Source organism: Dermacentor variabilis, unplaced genomic scaffold, assembly GCF_050947875.1.
Source record: "Dermacentor variabilis isolate Ectoservices unplaced genomic scaffold, ASM5094787v1 scaffold_18, whole genome shotgun sequence".
NCBI classification, from domain to species: domain Eukaryota; kingdom Metazoa; phylum Arthropoda; class Arachnida; order Ixodida; family Ixodidae; genus Dermacentor; species Dermacentor variabilis.
In genome coordinates, this window is record NW_027460346.1 from 7,528,377 (window position 1) to 7,555,656 (window position 27,280).

Here is a 27,280-nt window from a genome sequence, read left to right on the forward strand (position 1 = left end):
GCTGAATGATTTGATTCTAGTTTCGAATGCCTTGTATTCGAATCGTCTAATAGTGAACTCGCCAGCCGCGACCTTTGAGGTGCGCACGCTGCCGCGGTGTTCACGTGAGTAAATATCACTGGTGTAGTTGCTGCGCATAGAGGATAAATCGTGCTTCATGTGGGGCGAAATTCTGATACTCTGCGCCAAGAGTTTGTGTTAGCCGTGTTGCAATAAACCGACGAGTAAATAAATTACTGCAATACATGGCGTGTCCTTATCCACCTTCGTGAGAGCAGACATATGCGTGTGCTTATGGAACGAGAGAAGACGAAATGATAACAATGCGCCCCGCAGGGTGAGTCAGAGCCACGTAGTACGTATACGCGCCGTCAGCGAGGACGCAAAGCCGTGCGGTGAACCTGCGATTGTTACCACGTTTGTCGCCGCGTGACGGGAACAGAGCATACCGTTGTCGTGAGTCGGGCTCATCGCGGTCGCTACGAGTTTATCACTTGCGCCGCAGTTGAAAGATACCGTTGCCCGTCGCAACTATTTACATCGCGCAGATAGCCCGTCTACGACACCGCTACTCGCGTAACGGCGACGGGGGCGCCGAGGTACGCGAGGCGTACGAACAGCACGCCTCTTTGGAGGCGTTCGAGGAGTGTTTGCGCAGGTAGTTGGCCACAACGTCGCGCGATAACGTCTTTGTGACGACACCGATGCATGCGCGAATCGCTCGCGAAAAATGCCGCACATTTTATTACGACGTCGTCGGATCACGACCGCAGTCCTGTTGGCCGCGTGAGTCGATCAAAGACGCGTATTACATTCTGTTATCGATGCCACCTCACGTACCTTCACCATCAAGAGCCCGCAACTGACCGGCTATTGGCACAAAATCATGACCATTCATACAATTTCTCGGGGCTGAAAAAAAAATATTCGGGCGGAACCATTCATATGGCAGCTCATTATCCAGCGAAGCTGTCGATCGCAGACCGAGCAACTATGACCATTTACTCCGCGTCCAGAAACATTCTCTTGAATTTGGAATTCGCCCCGGTGAAACTCGAAGGACGTGACAACTCACGCATCTGCCGCTTGGACGCATGCAGACTCGAACGACCTAGCTTGACGCTTACGAGCGGCCTCCAGTCCGCGATCTTCATCGGTAGCCTGCGCTCGACGCCGACGTATCTGCTCCCACAGACGTTCTTCGCAGGCAGTCATTGCCGCATTCTCCGCTTTCGCACGGACATGTCGTTGGTTAAAGTCGCGTCTCTGCAGTCGACGCCTCTCCTCGTACTCGGCTTGTTCTTCGGCCGTGCGCACAATGTGTGGTCTTCTCATGTTTCCAATTTTTGTTGGAGTTGCAACTGTTGCAGTGGCCTACTTCTGCAGTGCACAATCCGGGTCTTACACACCGCGGCGCACATCCCCGTGTTTTCCCGCCACAACTGCCGCGCCGTTGTATCGAGGACAGACGACAGCAGACGCAGCAGGTAGCAACGGCGGCCAGTTCGGGTGAACTCCGCCACTCCGCAGGTGCGCGATGAAATCACGTGTCCTTTCTTTCTTCTCCAGTGCTATGCGCTCGCGCCGCCATCTTTTCGTTCACTTTACGGACGCTAGCCAGCCCAGATACTTCCCTACGAGACCACGCATACGGCTTATTCGTACGAGTCCGTCAGGTAAACAGGTTCGCGGTAAAATTCATTAGGTGGATGATTCAATGGATGAAGAAAACAGTTATGAAGTGAAGTTTTGACTGCATCTGTATACTTTTCGAAGTAATTCGTTGCCTTTTGTATTTCGCACGAAGTCATCAGGAAATTAGTTTTCTTTTACTAGTGAGCGATTGCCACCTGTCGATATAAGTCTCGCGAGGTTGCTCCGAAGCTGCCGCGCCGGCGCAAAACGTTTCCCTTCGTTAATCCGAGTAAGCGCACTTTTCACAACGGAGCGCTTATCAATTCCGTTTATTTGGTTAGTAAGCTAGCTGCCAGGTGTAGTGCACGTAAACAATATTGACGCTTGCGAGCGGATAGCACTCCAAACATCTTCAATCATATATTTTCCCACGTTTTTTATGGAGCCTGTCATATCGCGCCCCTCGCACTAAATCGAAATGAAACTGCTACTGTTGCGTACTCCAGGGTAGCGTACCGTACTGCTGCCGAGAAGTAGCGACTCCTGCCTATCGAAGCTCGACCGACATTACTTATTGGGTAGCGTGGCGTTGTCGGCGGGCTGCAGGCATCCGGTAGACCATGGCGACCGAGCAAGGGCGAGACGATTTGCTAGTGCGAAACTTGCACGGTTTATTCAAAGGTAGTTGAAAGAAAATAAAAAAAGCATGAAGTATGAAGTCTCTCACAAGTACATTTCGGAGCCCCTTAAATAGGCTCTCTACAAGTGTGGGCGGGATCTTGCTACCGTCGATGACACGTGACAGGCACAGAGAGAGGGCCCCTCCTCTTGCATTACCGAGCACGGGAAGAAGAAGTCGATCCTCTTTTCGACGAATCCGGGGAGAAGGCCCTTTGTGCGCAAGCTGACTGACGTTGACCCTCGCAGGAGAAGTCAATCCTCTTTTCGACGAATTCTGGGAGAAGCTCGGTCGAGATTCCTGTCGCCACGTGGTGTCAGACGCCAACCCTAACACTACTTGCCGTACCAGCCGTATCACGCATGGACGTGACATGCGCGATGCAAAGCGGGGAAAAAAGCGGATAAACCCTACTTCTATTTGTTTTGTTTAGCAATACTGCCGATCTCGCAAGAGATCATATAGCAGGAAGGGCATACCTATAGATTCAGAACAGTACAATTAAATCATTTATACCCTGTTATCGCTGTCACTGCTTTCTACCGAAGGGAAAATTGAAGTACTGACCGAAACAGCAAGATATTAGAATATTGCAATAAGTAAGGCTCGTCTTGGTTTTTTTTTTCTTTTTTTTACCGCAAAAGCGCTTTTTGTCGAAGCCTTCCGCAGATCTGCGTAGCACGGATGTGACGAAAATTACGTCATCGCCAGACATGGAAGCACGTGCCCTGCCCGTTTCAGGCCGTACGGGTAGCCGTTTCTAACCCGTTCGCCCCTTCATAGGAAATGAACGGTGTAGTACGCTTTCTCACCTCGGCAGCAACGTTTGGGCGTTGTCTCAGCGATCTTGAAATTTCTTCCCAATATCTAAGGATGAAGGCGTAGCGTATGGTCAGACGCAGGCAGTTCGCGATGTCACTACAACGGAACGGTGGCGACATCTGTCACCACTGCGGCGAAACGCGCTGCGCGGTGACAGATGGCGCCACTGTTTTGTTTCAGAGAAACATATATAGTTACTATACTCACTGGGCTGGGCTAAAAAGCTGAGCTAAAAAAGTCGGCAGTTTCGCCCGAAAGGCGAAGCATCGTTTGAAATGGCAAATTAGCGGACAGCTAGCTGTACGAAGCAAGGATAGTAGTTTTATGGGCCGCATAAGCTTGTAAACGTATGCATATTAACAAAATTAACAAGCATGGTGTCATACGTGCACAAGCGAACATGAACACACCACACTCGATGACTCGCCGTCACAACGCTGGAGTGAGAAAGCGCGGCAGCAGCAACGAGCGAATTGGCCTTCGTGCTGCCCCTCGCATCAACGCGAGCTAAGCAGCGGAAACAGCGCGTAGATGACTGTCCCCGTCGCAGATGTCGTTCTAGATAGAGCGGCCCGGGCGGTGGCGCGCGGCCGCCCGGAGTAGAACGCTCCATCCCCCTCCTTACCCTTTCCCCGGATCCTTGCGCACGACGTAAGACTGCACGCTTCCTCCCTGCTTTCCTCGCTTGCGTGCGCTAGTGTCCCTGGAAAGCGGGAGACGCACGGTCCAATTTGGTGTCCGATCCGGCTTCCGACGCGCCGGAATGGCAGCTGTAATCGAGGTGTTTTGCCGTGCCGAAGCGCCGGATCGGATGCCCGCCGTGCGACAAACCGGGCAGATTTTCATCGTCCGACAACCGCACCGTCGTTTGGCCGCAGCCAATGACAGCGCGGCTGGCATGTGACGTTCTCTGACTTTTCCCTCCACAGAGGCGGTGCCGGCGGGCCGGTTTCTCGCCGTCTTTTTTCTTTTTCTTGCCGGCTGCAGTTCCACGCGAAATAGTTATCAGTTCAGTAAAATTATTTCGAACGTGTGCCTGTTCTGCAAAGCAGCGCCTAGTGCACTAGTACTAGTGGCAAGATCGGGAGCCGCGATGCGAGGGCATTTCGCAGGCAGACAGCATACACCGATCGTCCGAGCGAGGCTGCTCGCTTCGCTTGCACGTTTGCCCTTCGCAATGACTGTGTCGGGTAACCAATTTTATTTAATTACGGGCGACGTAAGTGTACAGTGTTAATCGTTTTGGTAAAAATAAGCGCTCTTCGACGAGCTCGGGCTGGATCGCAAGCGCCGTCGGCCGCGGCGTCCGCCTAGCTAGGCCTACCGGCCCTATCGCTGGCTGTCAGTGGACAACGCGCCGTCGTGAAGTGTTCTGTCAATCGCAGGGGCATAATTTGATTGACAGTGCTCGCGTAAAGTGAAGCAGTGTTGTGCAGAGTTCATTATATTGCGTTCCTCGACGTGGATATGAAGTCTTCCCAGCGTACAAGCCGGGGCGCTGGATCTGGGTGGAGCTTACGCGCCGCTCGCTCGTCCTAAAGCCCCTCCATCCATGCGCCACCGCCGACCAAGCGGCGGTGGCGCGTGAATGGAGGGCTTTAGCTCGTCCGGATGCACCGAATCGTCGTATGCAGCATGCCGTAGAGTTACTGTATATGCTACCGTACGTAGCAGAGTTGCGCGTAGGTCCGCCATCTTGCCTGAGAAGCAACCAAGTCTATGCGGCGAAGCCGCACTCCGTTTTTGCAGGCGACATGCCTAGCGTATTGTCGATCGACCGTGGGCGCTTTTGCATCGCTTGTGCTCCGCTTTTCCGCCTAATCGCAAACAAAGCGCATCGAAACAGCTGACTGGATTAGATTGTGAAGAAAAAGGCGCTGCCCTTTTTTAGCGCACGGCATAAGATGCAGCGCGTATATTAGTTTTTTTTTGGGGGGGGGGAGGGGGGCTTGCATTCACCTGTGCACTTTCTCCGCCCTAATAACGTATGGGCACTCGCGTATCTAGAATAGATTGTGTATTCTATATACGCCGATCCGATGCAGCATTCGTGAACCGCGACGGTAACGATTAGATCGCACCAAATAAACTTAGGGAATATGGTGATGTTATTTTATAGATTCCGGAAATCCTACAAAAAGTTTCGTGCGAGAAAGCTACTTCACAAGGTAGTATAATGTTCGAAATAACATAGCGTATTAAAAACTGGACAAACTTTAGTAATTGAGGTAAACAATCAGATACATAACTTTCTTTCGCTTGGATACTGCTTGGCACTCAGGTTTTGTTTCAACAGAGATAAATACGCTACTAAGCGCAGTGCAGTGCTCTTTTAGCATGTAAACAGTAACAAAAAGCACCAAGCCGCAACTACCTCTTTTTTTGGCAATAAAATCACAATGTAAATTTCAGAGAACAAAACAAGAACACTAGTGTATGCACGTGCAAATATTTTGATATAGTGAGCTTTATCAAGTGGTGCTCTTTTACAAAGGGAACTGTACTAAATATAATGAGGCCCATACTTGCTTATGTGCCATAGCTCTCAACATGTAGCCAGTATAAAATATTACGGGTGAATCAATGACCAACCATTGATATTTCGACTCTGATACCCCATTAGATATTGTGTAGGAACATATCCATCTACCAGCAAGCAATGGATATTAGCTACACCTGCAAGTGTGATTTCATTATGTGCCTTTTCACTGCAGGGATTCGAAAAGTAGCCTTCTGTGGGAGTGTAGCGAAAGTTTTTCTTACAGGATTGACATAGCTACAATATAGGGAATAATTCAAAACACAGTTAGGCCCTTACCGTATGTTAAATGACGACATTCATTCCTCTTGCATCCTGCTTCACATAAGCTGTAGTAGATTAAATATCTTTACTTAGTAGTAACCTCTTTCATATTCAGAAACAACCCAAGCAGTTCATAATCATGAAAATGTGAGCTGGCTTTTTTACGACACTGCTGTGAAAGCAGTGTGGTGCATCACATGCAGAAAACTGGTAATTCCAGCTAAATCTTCTGTATAACTCTACGTGCTTCCATTATTTTAAAGAAATCCAGACTTGCAGTAGCTTTTAATATTCCAGCTGTGAATTTTTTAGCACAGCCCAAAAAGCACGTAGCTGTTAGTCAAGCAATTTCATCTCATACACACTTGACGCAATAGGCAGTTGACTGAAAATTTGTGTTTTGTGTTGACTGAAATTTGTGTTGACTGAAAATTTGTTGTGACTGAAAATTAGTGAAGGGTGTTCAGGTGTCATTACCTGAACACCCTTCACTAGTTTTACAAAGGAAGAAAAACAATTACTGCAGTAAGGTGTCACGAGGCAGGCCGACGACACAACCGTGAGATGTGCTGCACACGTTGCATTGTTGCTACGCAGCTAGCACGTACGTGGACAGCGAACGGCAAGATTGGCCGGATTGGATTTGAATTTGACTGGCAATAACTTGTGTCAATCCAGTTCGCTGCAGCGGCGGCGTCGAGAAATACAAAAATTAGCCCGAACATCTGCTTCTCTGCAATGCACGGTTGCTTGGCTACCACGTGATGACGTTCTGCCAATAGAGGCGCTAGCGGCATGATAAAACAGACGCGCAACTCTGCTACCTGCGGTAGCACATACAGTAACTCTAGCATGCCGGAGCATGCAGCGCTGCCTGTCGGATCGGACGCCGAATCGTACCGTGTGTCACCCGCTTAACACTAGCGTGTGCGAGATTAAGCCGCGAGAGCCGGCTCACCCTCGCACGCTTTCACTCGCTCATTCAGCACAGGGTGCGTGGCGACTGTTTTATCGCTCTTGGACTTTATACAGAACCTCACGGCGACGCCGACGGCAAAAAAACGCCTGGAGTATCCATATAATTGCTGTTGCAATAAAGAGTGTAACTGCATATGTGCTTCCATGTTGCTATCTCTCTTTCCGTAACACCAAAAATAATCAAAATATGATTAAAAAAAACAAGCATTTATGCATTACACGGGCGTATGAACCCGTGTGTAAAGTTCGTTACATATGTTTTTTAGAAAGATCCGATGGCATTTATAAATTTTGTACATACAATTTACGGTGCGTAAAAGGGCGTGTTTGCAGGCGCCTGAACTAGATGATGCCACCATACCAAGGGAGGCTTGGGATCGCGTTGATTGTGCGTCTCGTCTGAATCAACGTTTGTATGAGTTGCATATTGTCTGTGCCTGCATGCCTGCACGGCGTAGCAACATGGAGGCGTCCTTACGGTTATAGATTTCAATGTATGGATGCTATGGCGAGCTTGTTCTCTAGTGTTGATTATATAACTCTATATAGAGAAATTGGCATCTTTTGAGCCATGTGATGTGCACTTGCAATTGTCTTGGATTGACGTTGGTTCAGGCAGCATACGCCAGCATATATACGCTCCCCTCACTCGTTCATCAGTGCTCGGACGCGTCTAGTCCGCTTTATAAATATTTTATGACTCCTTCACTCTTTGTCAGACGCAAGAAATCTACTCATGGTTTCTGCTATATTTCTTCCCCAAATGAACTGTACCACATGGAAGAATCGCAAAAAAATAATTTCTTGTACAATAATATTATTTGAAAAATCAGTGTGACAACACTTGTCCCACTGATAACTTGAGACCATGAGCGAAGGTGAGACACGCATTGTCCCTCTGAACACCTTGGGCCTCATCCTTTCAGGCTCTGAGGTGATTACGACTTCTTATGAACAGATTCAAAGCACGCAATGCAAAGAGGCACTTCGCAGGCTCTACATTCAAACTTTGCGAGTGTTTCCTGCTAAGTTGTTGAACGCCGTTGCCCATTGAACCAAACGTCTCTTGGCGCCCCTGTCATAATTGAGCAGTTCTTGCTTCCTCGCGTGATATACTAGATTGCGCCAACCATTGCGAAAGCTACTCCCATTAACTTGCCGTGGTTGCTTAGTGTCTATGGTGTTGGGCTGCTAAGCATGAGGTTGAGGGATCGAAACCCGGCCATGGCGGCAGCATTTCGATGGGGGCGAAATGCGAAAATACCCGTGTACTTAGATTTAGGTGCATGTTAAAAAACGCCAGGCGGTCCAAATTTCCGGAGTTTCCCACTAGGCGTGCCTCATAATCAGATCCTGGTTTTGACACGTAAAACCCCACAATTTATTTTTAGCTCCTCCCATTGATGAGCTGTCTGCCTAGTATGACTCGAAAGAACAGGTATGTCATGGTGTTTCTGTAGCAGTGCTGGACTTCTTCTACTACTACGTTCAGCATATTTGCAGGTAGCTGCAATCTGAGTCTTTCTCACATTATAATGTGAGAAAGACTGAGGAAGCAGTAAAAAATGATCGCAGCTTCAAATCGGTGAGAAGGAAACTTGGCATAGGACAAAGCAAGATGTATGCGCTGAAAAATAAGCAGGGTAATATCATCAGGAATCTCGAAGGTATAATAAATGAAGCGGAAGAATTCTATACTGACCTGTACAGTACCCAGAGGACTCAGGAGAACTCCACTCGAAACGACAATGAACAGGATACAGAAACTCCTCCGATAACTAGAGATGAGGTCAGAAAGGCCTTGCAAGACATGAAACGGGGAAAAGCGGCAGGAGAACATGGAATAACAGTCAATTTAATCAAAGATGGAGGAGACATAATGCCTGAAGAACTGGCGGCTCTCTATACGAAATGTCTATCAACTGCAAGAGTCCCAGAAAACTGGAAGAATGCAAACATTATACTACAGTCAATAACCGATTTTTTGGACCCTCTAGGGAATGCAAAAGCGTCAGAAAATTCAGGCAGTCCGAAAAAATTAATGCATGCAAAAAAACGCACCTTTTTTCTTTTTTTCTTGGATCTAGAGGTAAAGGGCAAAGTACCAGGCTTCCGAAACCCTGCCAAAGCATCAGTGAAGTGGCTATAAAAAGAGGTGTTCAAAAACTCTGTATGCAGCCGACTGCCGGTTTATTGTGTACATGTGCATTGTCGGGCGGCCGCTGTTATTGCTGCAGTGGCTTGAAGAACTTGTTGATTGTTGTTTGGATGGCGTTCCGGTTGCATGCGATCACATTCGCCTCGATCTGAGCAAGGGTCATGTCAGCACTGTACACCGATGAAAGAGTCAACAGTGCTCACGTCAACTCGGCGCTTGTAGGCGGCGCAGGCATTGGCTCCTCATTTTCAACATCAAAGTTTTCTGAATCCCCCGCAACCTGATGGACTATTTCCTCATCAGTCAGTTCTGGGCAGAAGTCGAGCTCGTTGTCAGCGTCAGCAAACTGTTCAAAAGTTATTTCCGTGGGTATGGAAACCCCAGCAGAGCTGAGGTCGTTGATCACGTCGTCTATGGGTGGGCACACGTCAATCGTGTTGTTGCTTTGAGGCAAGTCTGGTTCCTCTGTGGCGAGTATGAAGCCCACGTGGCGAAAACAGTTGCGAATCGTGTCTTGCCTCACTGCCTTCCATGTGTCCGCAAGCATTCCAACAGCAGACCGAAGACCAACGTTGTAGCCGAAAAACCAGATGATTTTTCGGCCGCTTCCAAGATCTTGCCGTTGTTCTTGAGGAAATTTGAAACTGTTTGCTTAGAAATGCCGAACTCCTTGCTCACGTCAGCCTGCGATCGGCCGCTCACGACTTGCTTAATAATGGCGGCTTTCTTCTCCATCATTAACCTACGGTACTGCTTTCCGCGCTTTAATGCCATTGGCGAGGACGACGAAGACGGAGTGGGGGCCATCGAAGGCAAGCGAAATCTTCAAGTTGCGAACAGTGGAGTTCGCTGACAAGCGTCGAAGCACCTAGGCCTAGCGTCGCAGAGCACACTTGACACAACAGCACAACCACACACCACGCTAGCGACACACCACGCTGGCCATTCCGCCGCGACAAAAGGTCCGGAAAATTGGACGGCGGGGGGTTCGAACGTCTGAAACTTCAGATGTCCTTATACATTAGTTCTATGGGGCTCGTGGTGGTGCCGCGAAGACGTCCGAAGTATCAGGCATGTGCGAAAATTTGGGCGTCCGAAAATTCAATTGTTGACTGTAATCCACAAAAAGGGAGACATTAAAGAACTGAAAAATTATAGGCCTATTAGCTTACTCCCAGTATTCTATAAAATATTTACCAAAATAATCTCCAGTAGGATAAGGGCAACACTGGACTTTAATCAACCAAGGGAACAGGCAGGCTTCAGGAAAGGATTCTCTACAATGGATCACATCATGTCATTAATCAGGTTATCGAGAAATCTGTAGAGTACAATAAGCCTCTTTATATGGCTTTCATAGATTTCGAAAAAGCATTTGATTCAGTAGATACCAGCAGTCATAGAGGCATTGCGTAATCAAGGAGTGCGGACCACCTATGTAAATACCTTGGAGAATATCTACATAGATTCCATAGCCACCTTAATTCTACATAAGAAAAGTAGGAAGATCCCTATAAAGAAAGGAGCCAGACAAGGAGACAATCTCTCCAATGCTATTCACTGCGTGCTTGGAAGAAATATACAAGCTAATAAACTGGGAAGGTTTAGCAGTAAGGATTGACAGCGAATACCTCAGCAACCTTCGGTTTGCCGATGACATTGTTCTATTCATGAACACTGCAGACAAGTTACAACAAATGATTGAGGACCTTAACAGAGAGAGTGTAAGGGTGTGGCTGAAGATTAATATGCAGAAGACAAAGATAATGATGAACAACCGGGCAAGGGAACAAGAATTCAGGATCGTCAGTCAGCCTCTAGAGTCTGGCAAGGAGTACATTTACCTAGGTCAACTAATCACAGGGAACCATGACCATGAGAAGGAAATTCAAAGAAGAATAAAAATGGGTTGGATCGCATATCGCATACATCGTGAGCTCCTGACTGGAAGCTTACTGTTATCATTGAAAAGGAAGGTATACAATCAGTGCATTTTACCAGTGCTGACATATGGGGCAGATACTTGGAGACTGGCAAAGAAACTTGAGAACAAATTGAGGACCGTGCAAAGAGTGATGGAATGAAGAATGCTAGGCATAACTTTAAGAGACAGAAAGAGAGCGTTTTGGATCAGAGAGCAAACGGGTATAGACGATATTCTAATAGACATTAAGAGAAAAAAATGGTGCTGGGCAAGTCATGTAATGCGCAGATTAGATAACCGTTCGACCATTAGGGTGACAGAATGGGTACCAAGAGAAGGGAAGCACACTAGAAGATGACAGAAGGCTAGGTGGTGCGACGAAATCAGGAAATTTGCAGGTGCTAGTTGTAATCGGTTGGCGCAGGACAGGTGTAATTGGAGATCGCGGGGAGAGGCCTTCGTCCTGCAGTGGGCATAAAATAGACTGATGATGATGAAAACAATGGCTCTCTCACGCCAAACCGATCTACAATTGATCTAACTGCATTACTGGAGTGCAAGAAGTAATTTTTGTCACTTACTGCACAACTAATTCATGGTGAAAGAGCAAAGAAATTCATGCGATTAAAGCATGACGACAGCAAAAAAAAAAAATAAAAAGAAAAGATGCAGCTTCGTTCGAAAGGCGAAACATCAATTATTGCGATAGCAAATTAGCAGACAGCCATATGAAGTAAGGATAGTACTTTTATCGGCTGTATCAACTTGTAAACATGCGCTTGCTAACTAAATTAATAAGCATGGCGTTGGCATGCACAGCAAACATGAACACATCACCCTCGATGACTGGGGACACTCGCTGTCAGAACGCTGACTTGAGGAAACATGGCCGCAGCAGGTGATCAGCGAGGGTGACGCCTTCGGCGAAGACCAAGAGTGCGCAGAAAGGCAGCTTATGTGAAGAGTTGCAGCCCGAAGGGTGCAGGAGATTACTGACCGTTGCACAAGGAAGATTTTGCGCATGGTAGACTTGCACGAGGGTCGCACGCATGCGGATGAGAAAGCGGGGCACTCTCATAGTAAATGCTCCGTCTCAGCGCGCCCTCTTAATCGCGTTATCACGAGCTTGCTCCCCTCCCCCTTTTTCCCTTTGCTCGCGTGGAAGGCAACAATCGTGAAGCTAGCCACCATCTTTCTTGTCTCACCCTCGCACACTTTTACTCGCACCTAAAGCACACAGTGCACAGGGCGCGATAGGATCTTATTGCACTTGGACTTTATACAGTGCGCGCCATTTGAGAGGTGTGTCTGCAAGCAGCTACTTGTAATTCAATAATTTTACCATCTGCGTTCGCAGAAGTTTCCATTTATCATCTCAGCATTCCATTGCGGCGGCAGTGAAATTTCATTATACTATTGAAATCGCACACAAACTTCCCTATGTTCAGTTTATAAAGACATGGTGTAATATGAATAAAAGGCTATGGAAAGTTAAATACTTCGTTATATTGAGAATTACATAATATTGAAGTTTGTTATATCAAGGTTTAACTGTACTCGTAATATTTTCCTTTTTTTTGTCCTTATGACGCACTTACAATTCCTTACGCTAGGCACGATGCCAGTTCGCTTCCTGCGCCTGAACTGTAGCGTCTTGTCAGTGTTTTCGTGCTGCCTTGGCTTCGTGTTCCCACACTGCGACGTCAATTGGTGCCCTCAGCGTTGAGCTGGGACATTCATCACACGCCGCAGCTACCACACTGCCGCTTCAACTACCGTGCAGGGCATTGCGCTAGGCTCAATGCAATGCGAGACAGGCTTTGGGAGGCAGGTAATGGTCAGGTCTCATCAATGAACGGTGTGAACCAATGTTCAATAGATCTATAAACACTGGTGTGAATGCTATCATTTTAAACCGTTAGCTTTTCTTAGCTCATTCCTCAGTTTTGTCTTGTCGGTGTTGTCCGCAGACCTTCTATTTTATCTCTGACCTCCTGCAGTCTCCTCTCTCATTGGTGGAAGCGCACACGATGTTGCTTGCGATTCCACCAGTGAGAAAGGAGAGCTAGGTCACATGGGCGCAAAGCTCGGTTCCCTGCAACCCCACCATATAGTATTGCCCTCCACGCACCAGCGAACTGGATGCCAATAAATAATCATCAAAGGTGGCAGAACCCGCCGATTCCGCCCACAGTATCATGGAGGTTTTGCTGCAGTGCAGTCACGCTTTTCCTTTCCCTTTGCGAGCTGGTGGCGCAGGCATTTGCTGCTGCGTCGCGTTAACCACAGTGTTTAACATCATGGCATCTTTCTTTTGATGGGAGTGCCAGTGGCGGTGGCTCGCTTGGCGTGCTCATGTGCGCCGGCTGCCCCAGTGTATGTTTAGAAAGCCAGCAAGCATTTCAGCATCGGAGAAGAGCATAGTAGCTTAAACGAGAATGCTATAAAACATGCTTACACTGAAATATCGTGGAGGAATAATGTTAGTGCATACAGATGATCGAGGACGCAAGAAGGCACAGGAAAGCACAAACATGGCACCATGTCTTTCATGTAAACCTCCCTGTCTTGTGTAAATCATCTGTATGTACTGCAATATTATTGCAAGATGCCATACCAACAAGCCCGCATTGCAACTCTAGTCATGGAAGAAGCAAAATTTTCAGACCCCAAGTGATTCAATGAGCTTGACATCGGGACCGAAAACGCCCAGCCCATACCGCAGCTAACGCTTAAAAGGACCCAGAAACGATTTTGATGTTTTTGTACAAACATACTGGGCCATTAGGGTAGGACTTTCTGATCATTAAGTGACAGATTTATTCGCTCCGTGTCAAGCGTGTAATTTATTATAAGGTTTTAAAAATGTGCATGGTTACTGATCGCAGCGCCGCTGCGATCGGAAAACTCAGAGGAGCAGCGGCACTGCTGCTCCCCTGAGTTTTCAACCACCCCCTCACGGTTGTAGTTAGCCCAATTGATGTCGGTTGGGCAAACTATCCGATTGGCTACTCGGGTTGCATCATTGATAATGTTTCCTACATTATGGTGAACAAATGTTGTTCATAATAGTTGGAATGTTGGTTAAGTTGTTTGTTTAAAAAAGTAAAAGAAAGAGAATACACAACGACATTTTATCACTATACTCAAGCACTTCCGTCACAGAAGAAATGTCTTCTGCTTGTGTTACAATGTTCTCCGTGTTAATGCGGGCTGCGCAGTCAGTGTTAGTCTCAAGCATTCTTTTCGCGAGCACCATGGATTTCCCTTGTTACGTTGTGGGCTGCAGATCTAGCGAACGGCGTCATGTCAAGCTGCGACTTTGTATCTGCAAGACAACATGCAAGCGGAGAGGCTACAGCGCATCGGGTTGTCGGTATCCAACCAGCATCAGCATCTACGTGTTTGCAGCCATCACGTCACACCAGAGGATTACTACCACAATAGAGTTTCAGCTTGTCCGATATTGGGGTAAACGCAAGTGCAAGTGGACTGGGCATTTTACCGGATGAGCGGAGGCGCAGACGTGAATGGACTGCAACGTGCCAGTCACTTGGTGGCACAAAGCTCAACCAGACAAACTCGGTGCTAATAGTATAGCAGTGGCCAATTGTATTCTACTTTGCTTCTTGCATAAATTTTTGACAGAAGCATAATTGGGAACAAGTTGTCTTTTTAAATGTCTAAAATCTTTTACACTTGGTTCCTAATATTAGCTCTGTATTTGGTTGGTCAAGCTCTGTGCCACCAGGTGGCACTGCACCGTGCAGGCCGCTCAGGCTGCTTGCGTTTTTGCTAAAGCACCTTCATCACAAGAGTAGTATCATGGAGGGGCTTTAGTTTATGCTCCGCCCATCCCTCAAAACGCTCAGCTTGCCTGCAGTTGCTGGAATACTGGACACGCTCGGCACTGCGACAGAACGCTCACAATGCACGCTGCTTTGTGACGCAGCATACGTTTGTGATGCAACACACATACTCACTATCAAGTAAATCAAAGAGCCAACAACACAGCCTGCATCAGAGCCCCGATTGCTACCTTCGCAACAAATACCGTGTTTACTGATCATGTAAGGTTCGCACTTTTTTTTTCAGATTTTTTAACTGGCTGTAGACCTTACACAAGGCAGCTATACTCGTGAAGCCTTGAACTGCGCTCATATTGCTATTCAAAGTAATGCAACTACTATGAACACATTTAGAGTCATGGACAATGCAAGAAAATATCTAAATAATTGGGCAGCCCAAGAAAAAAAGAATTGAATTGCAACATTAAAATCGATTTTCTTGTTGTTTTTGTGTTGAGTGCCAGCACAGCGGAAAATTGTTTATAGACTTTTGCTTAGTGTTGTGCTCTATTAAAATAAGGTTTACGTGAAATTTCATGATGGCCAAGGCCACAAGTGCGTTTTGTGTTCACCCATTGCGCAGCGCGATGTGCATCATAGGTCGTCGAGAAGTGCATACACCATGCACATGGCTTTGACTCCATGACACTGTGCCAGTTTAGGCTGTCAGTTTAGTTTACATGTCAGTTTAGGCTGTGCTGCGCAAAATCAGTTTGAGCACACGCAAGCTTACGCCGTTCCTTTCATAAATGCACTCACTAGCTTGGTTGGCTTTCATTGACAGCTGATCGCCTGCGGACCCAAACTCAGCTTCACGCACATGCCCTCAGACCAGTCCAGACATATTATCTCACAACTAATAACTGATTTATTCAACTGGTACAAACATTTTAACGGCGAACTTCCCGCACTGGATTATCCATGCAACTGCCGGCTACGACTAACCAGCGTGTGGCCACCACCCTGCCAGGCGCAGCTTCATCGGAGTTGGCGAAGTTACGGTAATGGCATAGGTTTGATGCCGAGAGCAGGATATGGTGATGATAATGCCATCGTCGGCAAGACAAATAGTGCCATCTAGTAGTGGCTTGCAGAAATTAACCAGCAAGCAGGTATGCATGTAACGCTTAGTGAAATTTTGTATCCAATTTTTCTGACTTCAAAGTGGGGTGTGGACCTTACATGAGTAAATATGGTATGCACATTTAGGTTAACATTGTTTTGGATTCCTCAGCTAATTACGAAGCATCTCATCAAGTTTGAGTGTTATCTGAGCTGTAAAAATTCAAATAAATTTTTTCACGTGATGGTCGCACGTGATGTCACATGATGTCCAGATCCTAGCCATAGACAGCTTCGCTGTAAAAAGGGCATATTTGCACTCATTGCATGCTTGGATTGACTGACAAACCGATAGTGAAATGCAGATTAATTAATTACCGTAAAATTACAATCGGTGAATACCCTGATTACAGTCGGCAAGAAGCCTTGGTTGATGCTGAATTACATGAATACAAAACCAACCAACCATGAGGATGGTGTTCTATTTTAGAGGCAGTTCCATTCAAGCAATTTCCATTTATCAAGATTCCATTGTAGCTTGTGCCTTTAACAACAAGCTTAGTAAGCCAGAACTCTTGCGTGACATTCCAGGATGAAAACACATAATTGAAACAAACCATTCAATGCATTAGTTTGAAGGAAGTGCTTGAAAACAGTTCATTTTCCTGACAACACTGAAAACTGCAGCAGCCTTGGCTGTGTTCAAGTTCATTGAGGGTGCAGGTGGCATTGACGGAATTCTCACGAGGCTGGAACTGGAACAGAGTGCAGACAAAAAAGCATGCTCAACAAGCTAATGCCTAAGACAGACACCTCATGAGCAAAGATATAGGAGCTCTTGGCAGCTCTAAAGCTGAAACAGGATTAATGTGGTGAATTGGGTGTGTTGGTACATATTTGAAAAGGCGGTCGCACAAGAAAACATGGACAGAGACAAGCTGACGTCCGTGTCTCAGCGCTTGTCCTCGTCGCCTCATCTCCATTCGTTTGTTTTTTTTGCGTTGCCATCTTTTCAAAAACTGAAATGAGAGAAAGCTTGAAGCAATTGCTGCTGAGAAGCATCGGGTAAAAGAGGAGGGCCTAAAATATCCGGCAGTGGTCTTTTTATTGGTCACTGTTGCCCGAGAAATAAATTGGCATGTATTTCTTGAATTCTCCAAATTGATTTTTCTCGTTTTGCACTTTTTCGACAAATTCAGCATCTGGGAGCACTTACACTCTTAGACAAATGAGACGGCACTTGTTTGTCATCTGCCTTGCTTGCGTTTCCTTTCTTGAAAACACTGTGCTCGCTCCTTTCCTGTCGAAAATGCTCTGTCATGCTGATAATGCACATGCCATTTGTGATTTGGAAGTACCGGGCTCGCAGTGTTAAAGAAATCGAATGCGGACAAAACAGATGACAATTATTGTTGTGTGGCAAGATACAACCCAAAGGGTGTAATTTTGCTTAAGAGTGTATGGTTTCCAAATAGCATTACCAAGGCATGCTTTCAAGGTGGTTTCTCTACTGAAATTTTTTTAGGAAAAAGACTGCTGTACTTCTTTAATTGTAAAATTTCTTCATACGGGGAAAAAAGAAAAACCTGATTTCTGATGCTGAAGACAAAACAGTCTTCAAATGATGCACATGTTCATGTTTGTACACATTTTTTCATGTGCCACAGTCCATGTTTTTCCTTTGAGCACTGCTCAGTGGAAACATTTTTCCTAAGCCCTTTCACCCCTTGTTCATTTATGATTACTCTTTCTTTTTTTCTTTTTGCAGGTGTGTGTGCCCGCCTTCATATAGGGGCAACCGCTGCGAAGAAGTTAAGCCATGTGTTCTTAACCACTGCCCTGAAAAAAGCACTTGCCAAGATCTGGAGCAGGGATTCGAATGTGAGTTTGTGCTTTAGGCTTTCTGGTTGTATTGCACTAATTGCTGTAAGCTTATTTACTTCCTGTAACTGCTGGAACTGCCACAAGTACGTATGAGCTTTCCAGTAGCATAACGTGGGCTGTGCACCGGGATCAAGAGTCAAGGCTTGGCTTTAGTACGGCATTTCCAGCGGGCCAGGAAGTGGCCGGTGAAATCGGCTATGTCATGCCGGCGACACAAGGATTGCAAAAAATTTTCGCCCTTAACCAATCACAACCAAGAAATTCGACGCCGATTTGGCTCAATTGCAATTGAACATGTGCCTCGTGACACCCTTACTAGACTTCTGCAGAGTTGTGCTATTTCAGCTCTATCTTTTTAGCTTTTATGGAGTAGTTGCTTTTATTGAATTACCACTTATATGGAACTTTTTCGTTGCCCCGTTCACTTCGTTGTAATGAGGGTTTCCTGTATATGGACACTCCAGGTGAATTGTTGCCATGAACTCCTGTATAAAGTCTGAGTGCCATAACATCTCACCCCATTCTCTGTTTGCTTTGGGTGCAATGGAAAGTGTGTGAGGGTGAGCCGAAAAATGGAACGATGCACGCTGTCCTCTCGCGTGCCCAACTTTGGAGGTCACTTGATCAAATGTGTGCTAGGGGAGAGGGAGAGAACAGAGTTGTTGAGTGCGCATCTCCTCCTCCTCTACCCTTGCTGTGCTGCACATGGTTGTCCCCATGGCTGAGCACACGTGTAGGCTACTCGCGGTATGCTGGAGGTAACCTGTGGTGGGGTGCAAATTCTGGGCAAGCCAAGGTGGCTGGTCGCTTCATGTACACTGTCATACCGTGCACCTAGTGTTAGAGGCCGTGTAATCTTAACTGTTGGCACATGTTGAAACGAGAGGCAGCCCGAAGCGTTTGCTCTCCGAGGCTGCGCACTAGCTCATCAAGCTAGTGTTGTGACAGCGCGATCATCAAGTGCAATCGGTTTTTTTTTGTCTGTGCGCATATGATACCATGCTTGTTAATTTGATTAATAAGCAAATTTATACTTCAATTTATTTGTCCGATAAAACTATGAACCTTACTTTGTGCAGTTGTCTAATACTTTGCTATTGCTATTACTGCTTCGGCTTTTGGGTGAAACTGCAGGTTTTATTTTTTTACTGCTAATTTTTCAAGTGTCGATAGCCTATTTCTTCTCAGTTCCTGTTTTCTGGGAAAACGAAGCCCACTGCATTCACAATGCTGGCTTACACGTGAAAATTCTTTCTTTTTGTATGTTTGTTTTTGTCAGCCCTGCTTGTAAAAAATGGCAGCAAATCCCCTACCTCAAAACCCTACAAGCTCTCTGCTATCAGAGCTAAACACTTCTTTTTTTTTTTTGCCAGCCATTAATTCGTTCATTTAGGCTATTCACTGACATTGACAATCATTGTCGATGGTTCCTGCATAATTTCCGTTTACAACAGCTTTTAGCGAACCATGCCCCCAAGAATGAACGACATCTGCAAAAAAGTTACCTTCTTTTCGATTCTTACCCTTAATATTCGTTAAAAAATGAACATTAGAAAAAATTTTGTGTAACCTATGCTCAAATAGCAAAAACTATTTAATTTTTATTTTAAATTTGAATTTTCACGCAACCTTGATTTTTTTTTATTTCCGAGCTAGAGCATAAAAAATTATTGTTGTTTTGTTGATGCTCTAGATGTGTTGTTGGCATGTAATTTGAAACAGGAGAGAAAAAAAGCTCGTGGGAAGTACTAGCTGTGATTCTGTTACTGCTTCTTGATCTCCAGTAGCACAGGTTCATATAGGGATGCTCCAAATCATCTACTAGTCATGCAACCGTCAAGTGCTTGTTCAACAGTAGGCGTAAGAGGGGAGTCTCAGCTCAGTGTTCTGACCATGAGAATTACTTTTGCCAGGTCAGCAGCTGCTTTCCTCAGCAGGTTTTGCATGGGGAAGGAGTCAAGATGAGTAGAAAACAGTAAGGTGAGGGCTGGGTTAGGCAGGTGGAAGTGCTGTGAATGAAGGATGAGCTGTAATAGTGAAAGAGTGGAAGGTGGCAATGTTGGTGCTTCTTTAGTACTGGTGGCAGGCAATGCGTGACCATCGACTTATCTGAAAGCAGGAACAGGGAGATACGAGAGAGATAAAATACATATTGCCACGTGTAGGCAGGGGCTATAAACCTGGTAGGCTTTGATTTGCCAGAAAACAGAATATGTTTTGGGCATTCCAAAAATGGCAAATGGCGAAAAAAAAAAAAGCCTTAATAAAAGCTTAGATTCAAGAGGTGTTATGGAATCTTGAGTTGTTAAGGGATCTTGAGCAAATGTGCACAAGTGTACTGTTGCTGCTGCCGACAGCCTTGTTTCAGCATCCTTGCCACTAACCTGCAGTACCATATGCAGGATGTTGAGGTCTCACAAGTTTTCTCTTTAATGTGTCTGCAGGCGTTTCTTCAGCCACATTCGACGCCAACCGCAGAGTGTCCTTTCGCTATCGGGCATTGCTGCCAAGTGATCACAGGGTGGACAGTGTGTCCATGCGGTTCCGAACGCGCTCGCCGAATGGCAACCTGTTATGGCTTGCCTCCGGTCCAGGCAGCGGTCGTTTCTTCTCACTGTCACTAGTCGACAGTAAGGTGGAGGCTCGCTGGCAGTTCAACAGCAAGGAGCAAAGGCTGCACTTCGGGATTAATGCCACGCAGGGAGAGTGGCAGGTGAGTTGTGTGGATGTGCAGTGAAACTTCACTGAGAATAAACTTCAGGGGACCTCAAGGAAGGGCTGACACAGGTGGAAGATTGCCCTGGTAAAGTCTATGCGCAGGAACTTGATGCCAACAAGAAAAGTATAATGGCATTGTGCAGCACGTAAAGCACACTTTATAAAGTACTACAACAAAATGTCTTTCATAGTCCTTGGGAAGTACATCAATTCTCGTCACGTAAAGTGATTTACTTGTTATTTTAGTCGTCTAAAAGGCCCCTTAGCCGTTCACCAAAAATGTCTCGGGTTGCATTCGTGCATTGCGCATCTGCAGCCACAATATTTGTAAAAGTACACCCTCCAATTATTGTCCGTAAAACTGGGCAAGAAATTGTAGCACATCCAAAGCTTTCATTACCTATAGACATTGGTTTTACTGGGCATGCAGCAGTGCCAAGCCTAGATAATCAATCACGTTTGAGAAATTGGCGGTTGACTGTATTTTTGAGACTGCACTGTTCATTTGTGTGTATCCTTGCAGCTAAGTGGAACCTCATTAATATGTACCTGGCAGGAACATGGCATAACTATGCACTGAGTGATTGTACAAACTAAGCACCATTGCCTAAAAAGAAAGAAATACAATGCTTGTGTAAATGTTGCCTGAAATACACACTAAAAATTTTTTTTTTCCAAAGCAGCATAAAGCAATACTGGCTATTCCGCACTACAATGTAATAGAGGGCAGGTGATACTAAGCAGCATTTGAAGACCTCGATAGAAAGCACAGCAGTGGAGCAGATGATGTATCAGTTCGTTCAGTTTTCGTCCATGCAGGTGGGCGCATGTTGGTATTACGATCTAGAGTGAGAAATGGTGCCGCTTCTTTGAAACACACTGCCTCCCGCTCATGCAATTTGCATGCAGCCTGTTGCCTGCTAAGGGCATGCTGTGCTTATGCTGAGACTTGCTGTTTACACGTGTCTTTGCCAGCAGACAGTCCCCATGTTTCATATGAGTGCCTGTACAGTGAACTGTCTTTGTATCTGTACCACGTGCATTGCACGAGTGCTGTGCATAGCTTGCTGTGCCAATGCAGCGACTCCATGTCAGAAACGACAGCAGGCTGCTTTTGTTTCTGACATGGAGGAAGTTTCTGCAAATGACGTACACTTAGACTGCCCCAACTCATAGGTAGCGGAGATGACAACACATTCGGTTTATCGCTAATTAAAAGCATGCAGCAGGCTGCTATGGCCGCTGCACACTATGCCAGGCATACTGCTGAACAGATAAGTGAAGATGCTTATCATGACATAAGCTTGGTGGCAATAGGTCATAGAGGCATACCCATTGGTGGCCATGCTCTTTGCTGAGGCTGCCACCATGCCTCCGTGTATTTATGTTGGTTATTCGTAAAAGCATCACCACACCCACAGGGAAGCCAGTATCATTGGTAGACCAGTCTCTGCACTTTCTGAAAAGGTGGAAGATAATTTGTGGCACAGCACAGTGTCAGCCACATTGCAAGTTGAGGCAGTGTGGGTAACCTCTATACGGCAGAAAGTGATAATGGTACGCATTAACTGTAGACATGCAACAAGACACTGTGGCTTAGCTTAAGCAGTCTGCCACTAGATTATTGTCTATGGAGACTGGGCCAAGGTTCATTGCAGCTACATCTTAAAGAGTCCCTAAACCAAGTCTGACATTTTTAACACATTTAAATTAAGCAAACGCATTGTGTGCAGAATACTGCAACAATTATCTTCGCCAAAAATGGCAGTGCTATGCACTGTCGGGAAGTCACAAATTAAAAAAAATAATACTGTGTTCATCCCCGGGCTACTCTGGTCCCTTTCCCGCACCTTGTGATGCCACGGGACCCTGTGCACGCTGTCAACAGGGTAAAAGCTGTCAATTGGTTGATTGATGAGGGACGATAGTACCAATGTGATGAGAGCCAGCTGTGTGTTCTGAGAAGGGAAGGAGCTTGCCCACTGATCCATTCATCAAGCTTCCATTCAGTCGGCATCATGCGGAGGGTCATCAGAGAAGAACAATGGAGGAGCCTTCCTTCTGGTTGGCTGATGCGACCCATAGCTTCCACTGTAATGCATGGAGTTGGTGAGAGTAGCAAAAACATGCAAGAAACAGCAGTGGCTGTGTAGTCGTACATCAAGTGCCTGTAACTTTGCTATTATGGCATCATTTCGAAAAATTTTAGCAGCTTTATGTTCATTGTAGGTGTCTGAATGGTGCCGTCTGTCTGCAGAGCGCACTGACAACAACTCTGTTCGAGCTTGATCCCTGTGCCAGCAGGAGCGCTACAGTGTTGGGGGTCATCATTTCGTGTCGTCTGCTAACCCAGCCCGTCACGCGAAAAGTGTTATGCCTTGTATCTGCCCAAGAATCTGTAATTTGCGAAGTTGACACGTTTTATCATTACAATAGTGTAAATGTAGATTATTGGTAGCTTTATAGCCATAAGGAACAAATGAAACAACAACAAAATAAAATTGATCAGAGATAATACACATAGGGATACTAGGGCTCATAGAAAATGCATAGGGACGCTTATAGTAGAAGCGGGCCAACTGAAATTTGGGAGTATGCTTACCCATACTTAGACAACTCCAGTGGAGTTTCTGCATACTTTTAAACGTTGTTTTGGTCACAGACAATCTTTTTCACATTATTCTAGCCATCATGTGCATCATTCAGATAATATATATCCGTTAAAGCACCGCAGCTGGTCTAAACTTCCGGAGTACCCAACTATGGTGTGCCTCATAATCAGATCGTGGTTTTGGCACATAAAACCCCATAATTTCTTTAGATAATATTGTTATGTTGCAGAAGTCACACATAAAGATGTATTTACAATATTTATAAGGGAGATGACGATGCATAAACAAGATGGCTGTTGAGACCAATTCCAACTCTATACGTCAAATAGTCTTCTTCTGACTGGCACCACTCTTGGTTGTGCCGTAACAATAAATATACCGTTGGGAATGTCCTTACAGTTGTGCATTTGTGTTTCTTGAATTTTGGCCCCAGCATGCCGTGTTAGCATTCAGTACTACTCGGCATAAATAAAAGTTTAGAATAGAGTAACTTGCATGACACTCTAGATTAAAATAATGAATATTAAGCGTAACCAGCACGGTTAGTAGCAATGTGCATGCTTGGCATGCATGCTAACCACAACCATTGCTGCAATTGGCAAGCCTTGGGTTCTCACCTTATGTGCAGAACTTGAAAAACTTTGCACTTTGCAATAGCCGAATGGTTTTGCATTTGTACCAAGGTTGAGCACTAGTAAACACACTGTCCCTACTGTGGACGTTCACGAGTTGAGAAGCACAGTAAGCTCTGGATAGTGCTACTAAGCCTAGATATTTAGGAGGACATACCTAAGCTTGCTTACCAAAGGCTCGCCAGACACTTAGACTGGTGTGCAGGCATATATGGGACAATTTACTATTGAGTCTATTCACCATGTTTGAGAAGCCCTGCACACCGCGCCATCTGCCAAGAGAGTCGTAAAGCACGACTGAAAAAATTGTCGCCATGCCAGCCTCATTCAGGCACCTTATCTGTTCTTCTGGTTCACACGTACGACTATGTAAAATATTTTTGGGCTCAGAGTGTCCGTTTGTTCAGGCCATTTGCTTAGATTGACCGTCATCATTGATGGTTTCTGCATAATTCTCTTTTAGAGCCCACTGATTGCCAATTACAAGTTACCATCTAAGCAACTTGTTGCCATACCTGTGTTGGAAGGTTACAGAAGTTTGTCTCTGTTACAGGAATTGCGGGTGAACATCAGCAACACTGCCGTAAATGCCACTCTCGTTCCGGGTGACGTACAGACGCTCCTCAGAACAGATAATGGGGTGCTAGGGCTCTCGGACCTTTTGGCGGATGTTGCTCTTGCCGGTGACACTGCTGAAGTCCCCTCTGGAGGTCATGGCGATGTCCCATTTGAGGGATGCCTTGAGGAGGTGCGCCTTGGTGGTATCCTCTTGCCGTTCTTCACACCTGACCGTCTTGCGAGCAGCAACACTACTGCCACGTGGGACCGATTTGAGCTTGTTGGCTTGGATGAGCCGTCGGCAGGCTGCATTCTTTGTCGCCCCGATCAGTGCGCTCATGGTGGCGATTGCCAGGACCCACTGGAGTCATACGTCTGTGTCTGCCCACAAGCCTACGAGGGTGAACGGTGCGAGCTTGATGTGGATGAGTGTGCAACAAACCCCTGTCAACAAGGAGCACCATGCATCAACCTGGATGGAGGTTTCCGGTGCAACTGCTCTAATGGCTACACAGGAAAGCTGTGAGTTTTAGCCATTCGGCGTTAATTGGAAAAGAACAAATAACTGGCAGTGTTTTTCTGTAAGCACTAATTGACAAGACAACATAGAGCAGCCCTTGTCCTCTCTTCGTTAGTCTGTGCCTGATTCCACTAGCTTAAACTAGAACCAACCTTTCCAGCCTTTTTGCTCTTATTTAGATTTCTTTTTCAGCTGGCTGATAAGACTGATATTTGCAGTTGCGAGGAGCGCATCTGGTACTGCAGCTTCAGCCCATGCCAGAATGGAGCCACCTGCTTGGAGGGTGAACCGGGCCACTTCAGCTGCCAGTGCACCGACGATTTTGAGGGCCAGAACTGCACTGACAGGGTGAGGCCATTGGCAGGAGTGCATGTCAGGAAGGGAACTTTAAAGCCAAAGAGAGAATGCTGCAGTGAGAAAGTCCAAGGATTGATGACAGTCATGCCCAACGTACATGATTGTTGAGCACCTTCAGTTCTGCTGTGTGGTTTGTGCAGCTCCAGCGTGGCTCATCATGATTGTCTGCAAAAGGAAAAGAAACAGTGGAAGTCCTAATGTAAACCACTAAAAGAATGAACTACCTTGTTCCCAGCTGAAGAAAAACTGTGTTTAGTAAAAGAGAAAAAGAAAGAAAAAAAAGTCAAAATTTTTACCCATGTTACTCGCTGTGAGCACCTCACCCACGATTGCCTGTACCTTGTCCACAAGGCCAGTAATCTCCCTGAGACCTTTTACACTTTTGTCTGCACTGCACAACCTAAAAAGCAGTTTTAAACTCCACGCACAAAAAATAAAAGTGACATGCACCACTCATTTGCTCTCTTGAATTGGATTAAAGATATGGCAAAAGAATTCATTTTGGAAAGTACACTTTGTGCAATTTCCTAGATGTAATAAATGTGTCTCACATGGTCAGGATTGTTATATCGTGGTTAAACAGTACAACTGGTACGTTTGGTCACCACTCACTTTTTGATTGAAACATTTGAACATAATGAACAAAAAAATCTTGTCACGAAGAGGACAGCATAATGTGCATTTGGAAAGAAGATTATTTGAACTGTAAGAAATAGTTAGAGAGCAGCATCAATTACATAATAAGTTTGTGGAATTGATGTGTCCTTTTTCTCTTGTGTTGTTCTGAGCACACGGTTGCAGGGTTTAATAAAGCAAGCTGGCTTCACTTGGATTTCACTTGGACAGGACACATAATAGGCAGGACAACTGGTGGTCATGGGAAGGATATTTGGGATAGGATGAGATTTATATGGGAGTAATGAGGCTAAGATAACAGTGGGAAAACCCCTTCTCCTGATGTGGGCATTTTTTGGAAAATTACAGTGGCGGATATTTATGACGATGATGATTATGATGGGTGATATTTTGTATGATGATGATTATACTGGTCACTCAGCTCTTCGTGACACATTTAAATAGCTAGGTAGCGTCAATTGTCTTTTCTTTTTTTATTGCATGCCAGGGCATTGTAAACAGTGAGGTATACCCTTAAGCAAAAGTATACGGACCACGGGCTTGCCAAAAAAACTATTTTTTTTTTGTAATTAAGACGCACAAAGTGAAATTGATGAGTGCACTGGAAAGTATGTAATGCCATGTTTAGAGTGCAGTCCTCTGTTTCAATTACATTCACAGGTGGAAGAGAAGATCTGCTTTATTGTGGAATCCCTGGTCCATATACTTTTGCAGGGGAGTACAGGGATGTGCATATTTGGCTTAAAATGCTCCAAAAAAAAAAAAGAAAGATTTTACACTTACCACTGGCACTGTTCTTGCTCACATTGCACACAAGGATAGCATTTTGGAGTCTATGTCATTCAGTATAACGCTTGGCCTTAGTTACTTGCCTGTGATGTAAGAAAAGAATGAGAAACTGCTTTTGTCTCTGAGCAAAATGGCTGCTGCAAGGACTGCATTAGCCCAGACTTGTGTTGGTGCCTGTCGGCAGCTGCAGGAAGCAGGGATTCAGGGAGAGTTTCTGCACGTCACCCGTTCTTCTGGATCATGCGCCAACCCTCCCTGAACAGCTGCTTTCTGCAGTTGCTGGCAGGCGGGCACACAAGTTTCTGCTAGTGCTGTCGCGGCAGTGCCTTGCATCCCCATAAACGAACGCAACTTTGCATTTTTTTCCTTATGAGCGAGGCAAGTAACTAAGCCAAGTGTTACACTGAATGATGTACACTTCAAAATACAACCTATTTTGCAAAATGGGAGCAAGAACAGTGCAGCGGTAAGCGCAAAATCTTTTTTCGAACACTTTAAGTGAAATATACATGGCCCTGTGCATGTCAAGACATCTGTGAAGCCTGCCGTGGTGGCGTAGTGGCTATGGTGGTGTGCTACTAAGTCCGAGGACGCGAGATCAAATCCCAGCCACAGCGGCCACATTTGGATGGGTGTGAAATGCAAAAACGCCCATGTACCATGTA

The 27,280-nt window shown here is 45.8% G+C and overlaps 1 protein-coding gene across 1 annotated transcript in view; it reads left to right on the top strand.

The window, feature by feature from the left end:
- crb (cell polarity complex component crumbs) overlaps positions 1 to 27,280 on the top strand; it is a 248,365-nt gene that overhangs the window by 204,880 nt on the left and 16,205 nt on the right. The window contains exons 20-23 of the mRNA XM_075678266.1: positions 17,678 to 17,790; positions 20,238 to 20,506; positions 24,309 to 24,835; positions 25,052 to 25,181. Coding sequence (XP_075534381.1) covers positions 17,678 to 17,790; positions 20,238 to 20,506; positions 24,309 to 24,835; positions 25,052 to 25,181 — 1,039 coding nt within the window. The remainder of the gene's footprint in view (positions 1 to 17,677; positions 17,791 to 20,237; positions 20,507 to 24,308; positions 24,836 to 25,051; positions 25,182 to 27,280) is intronic.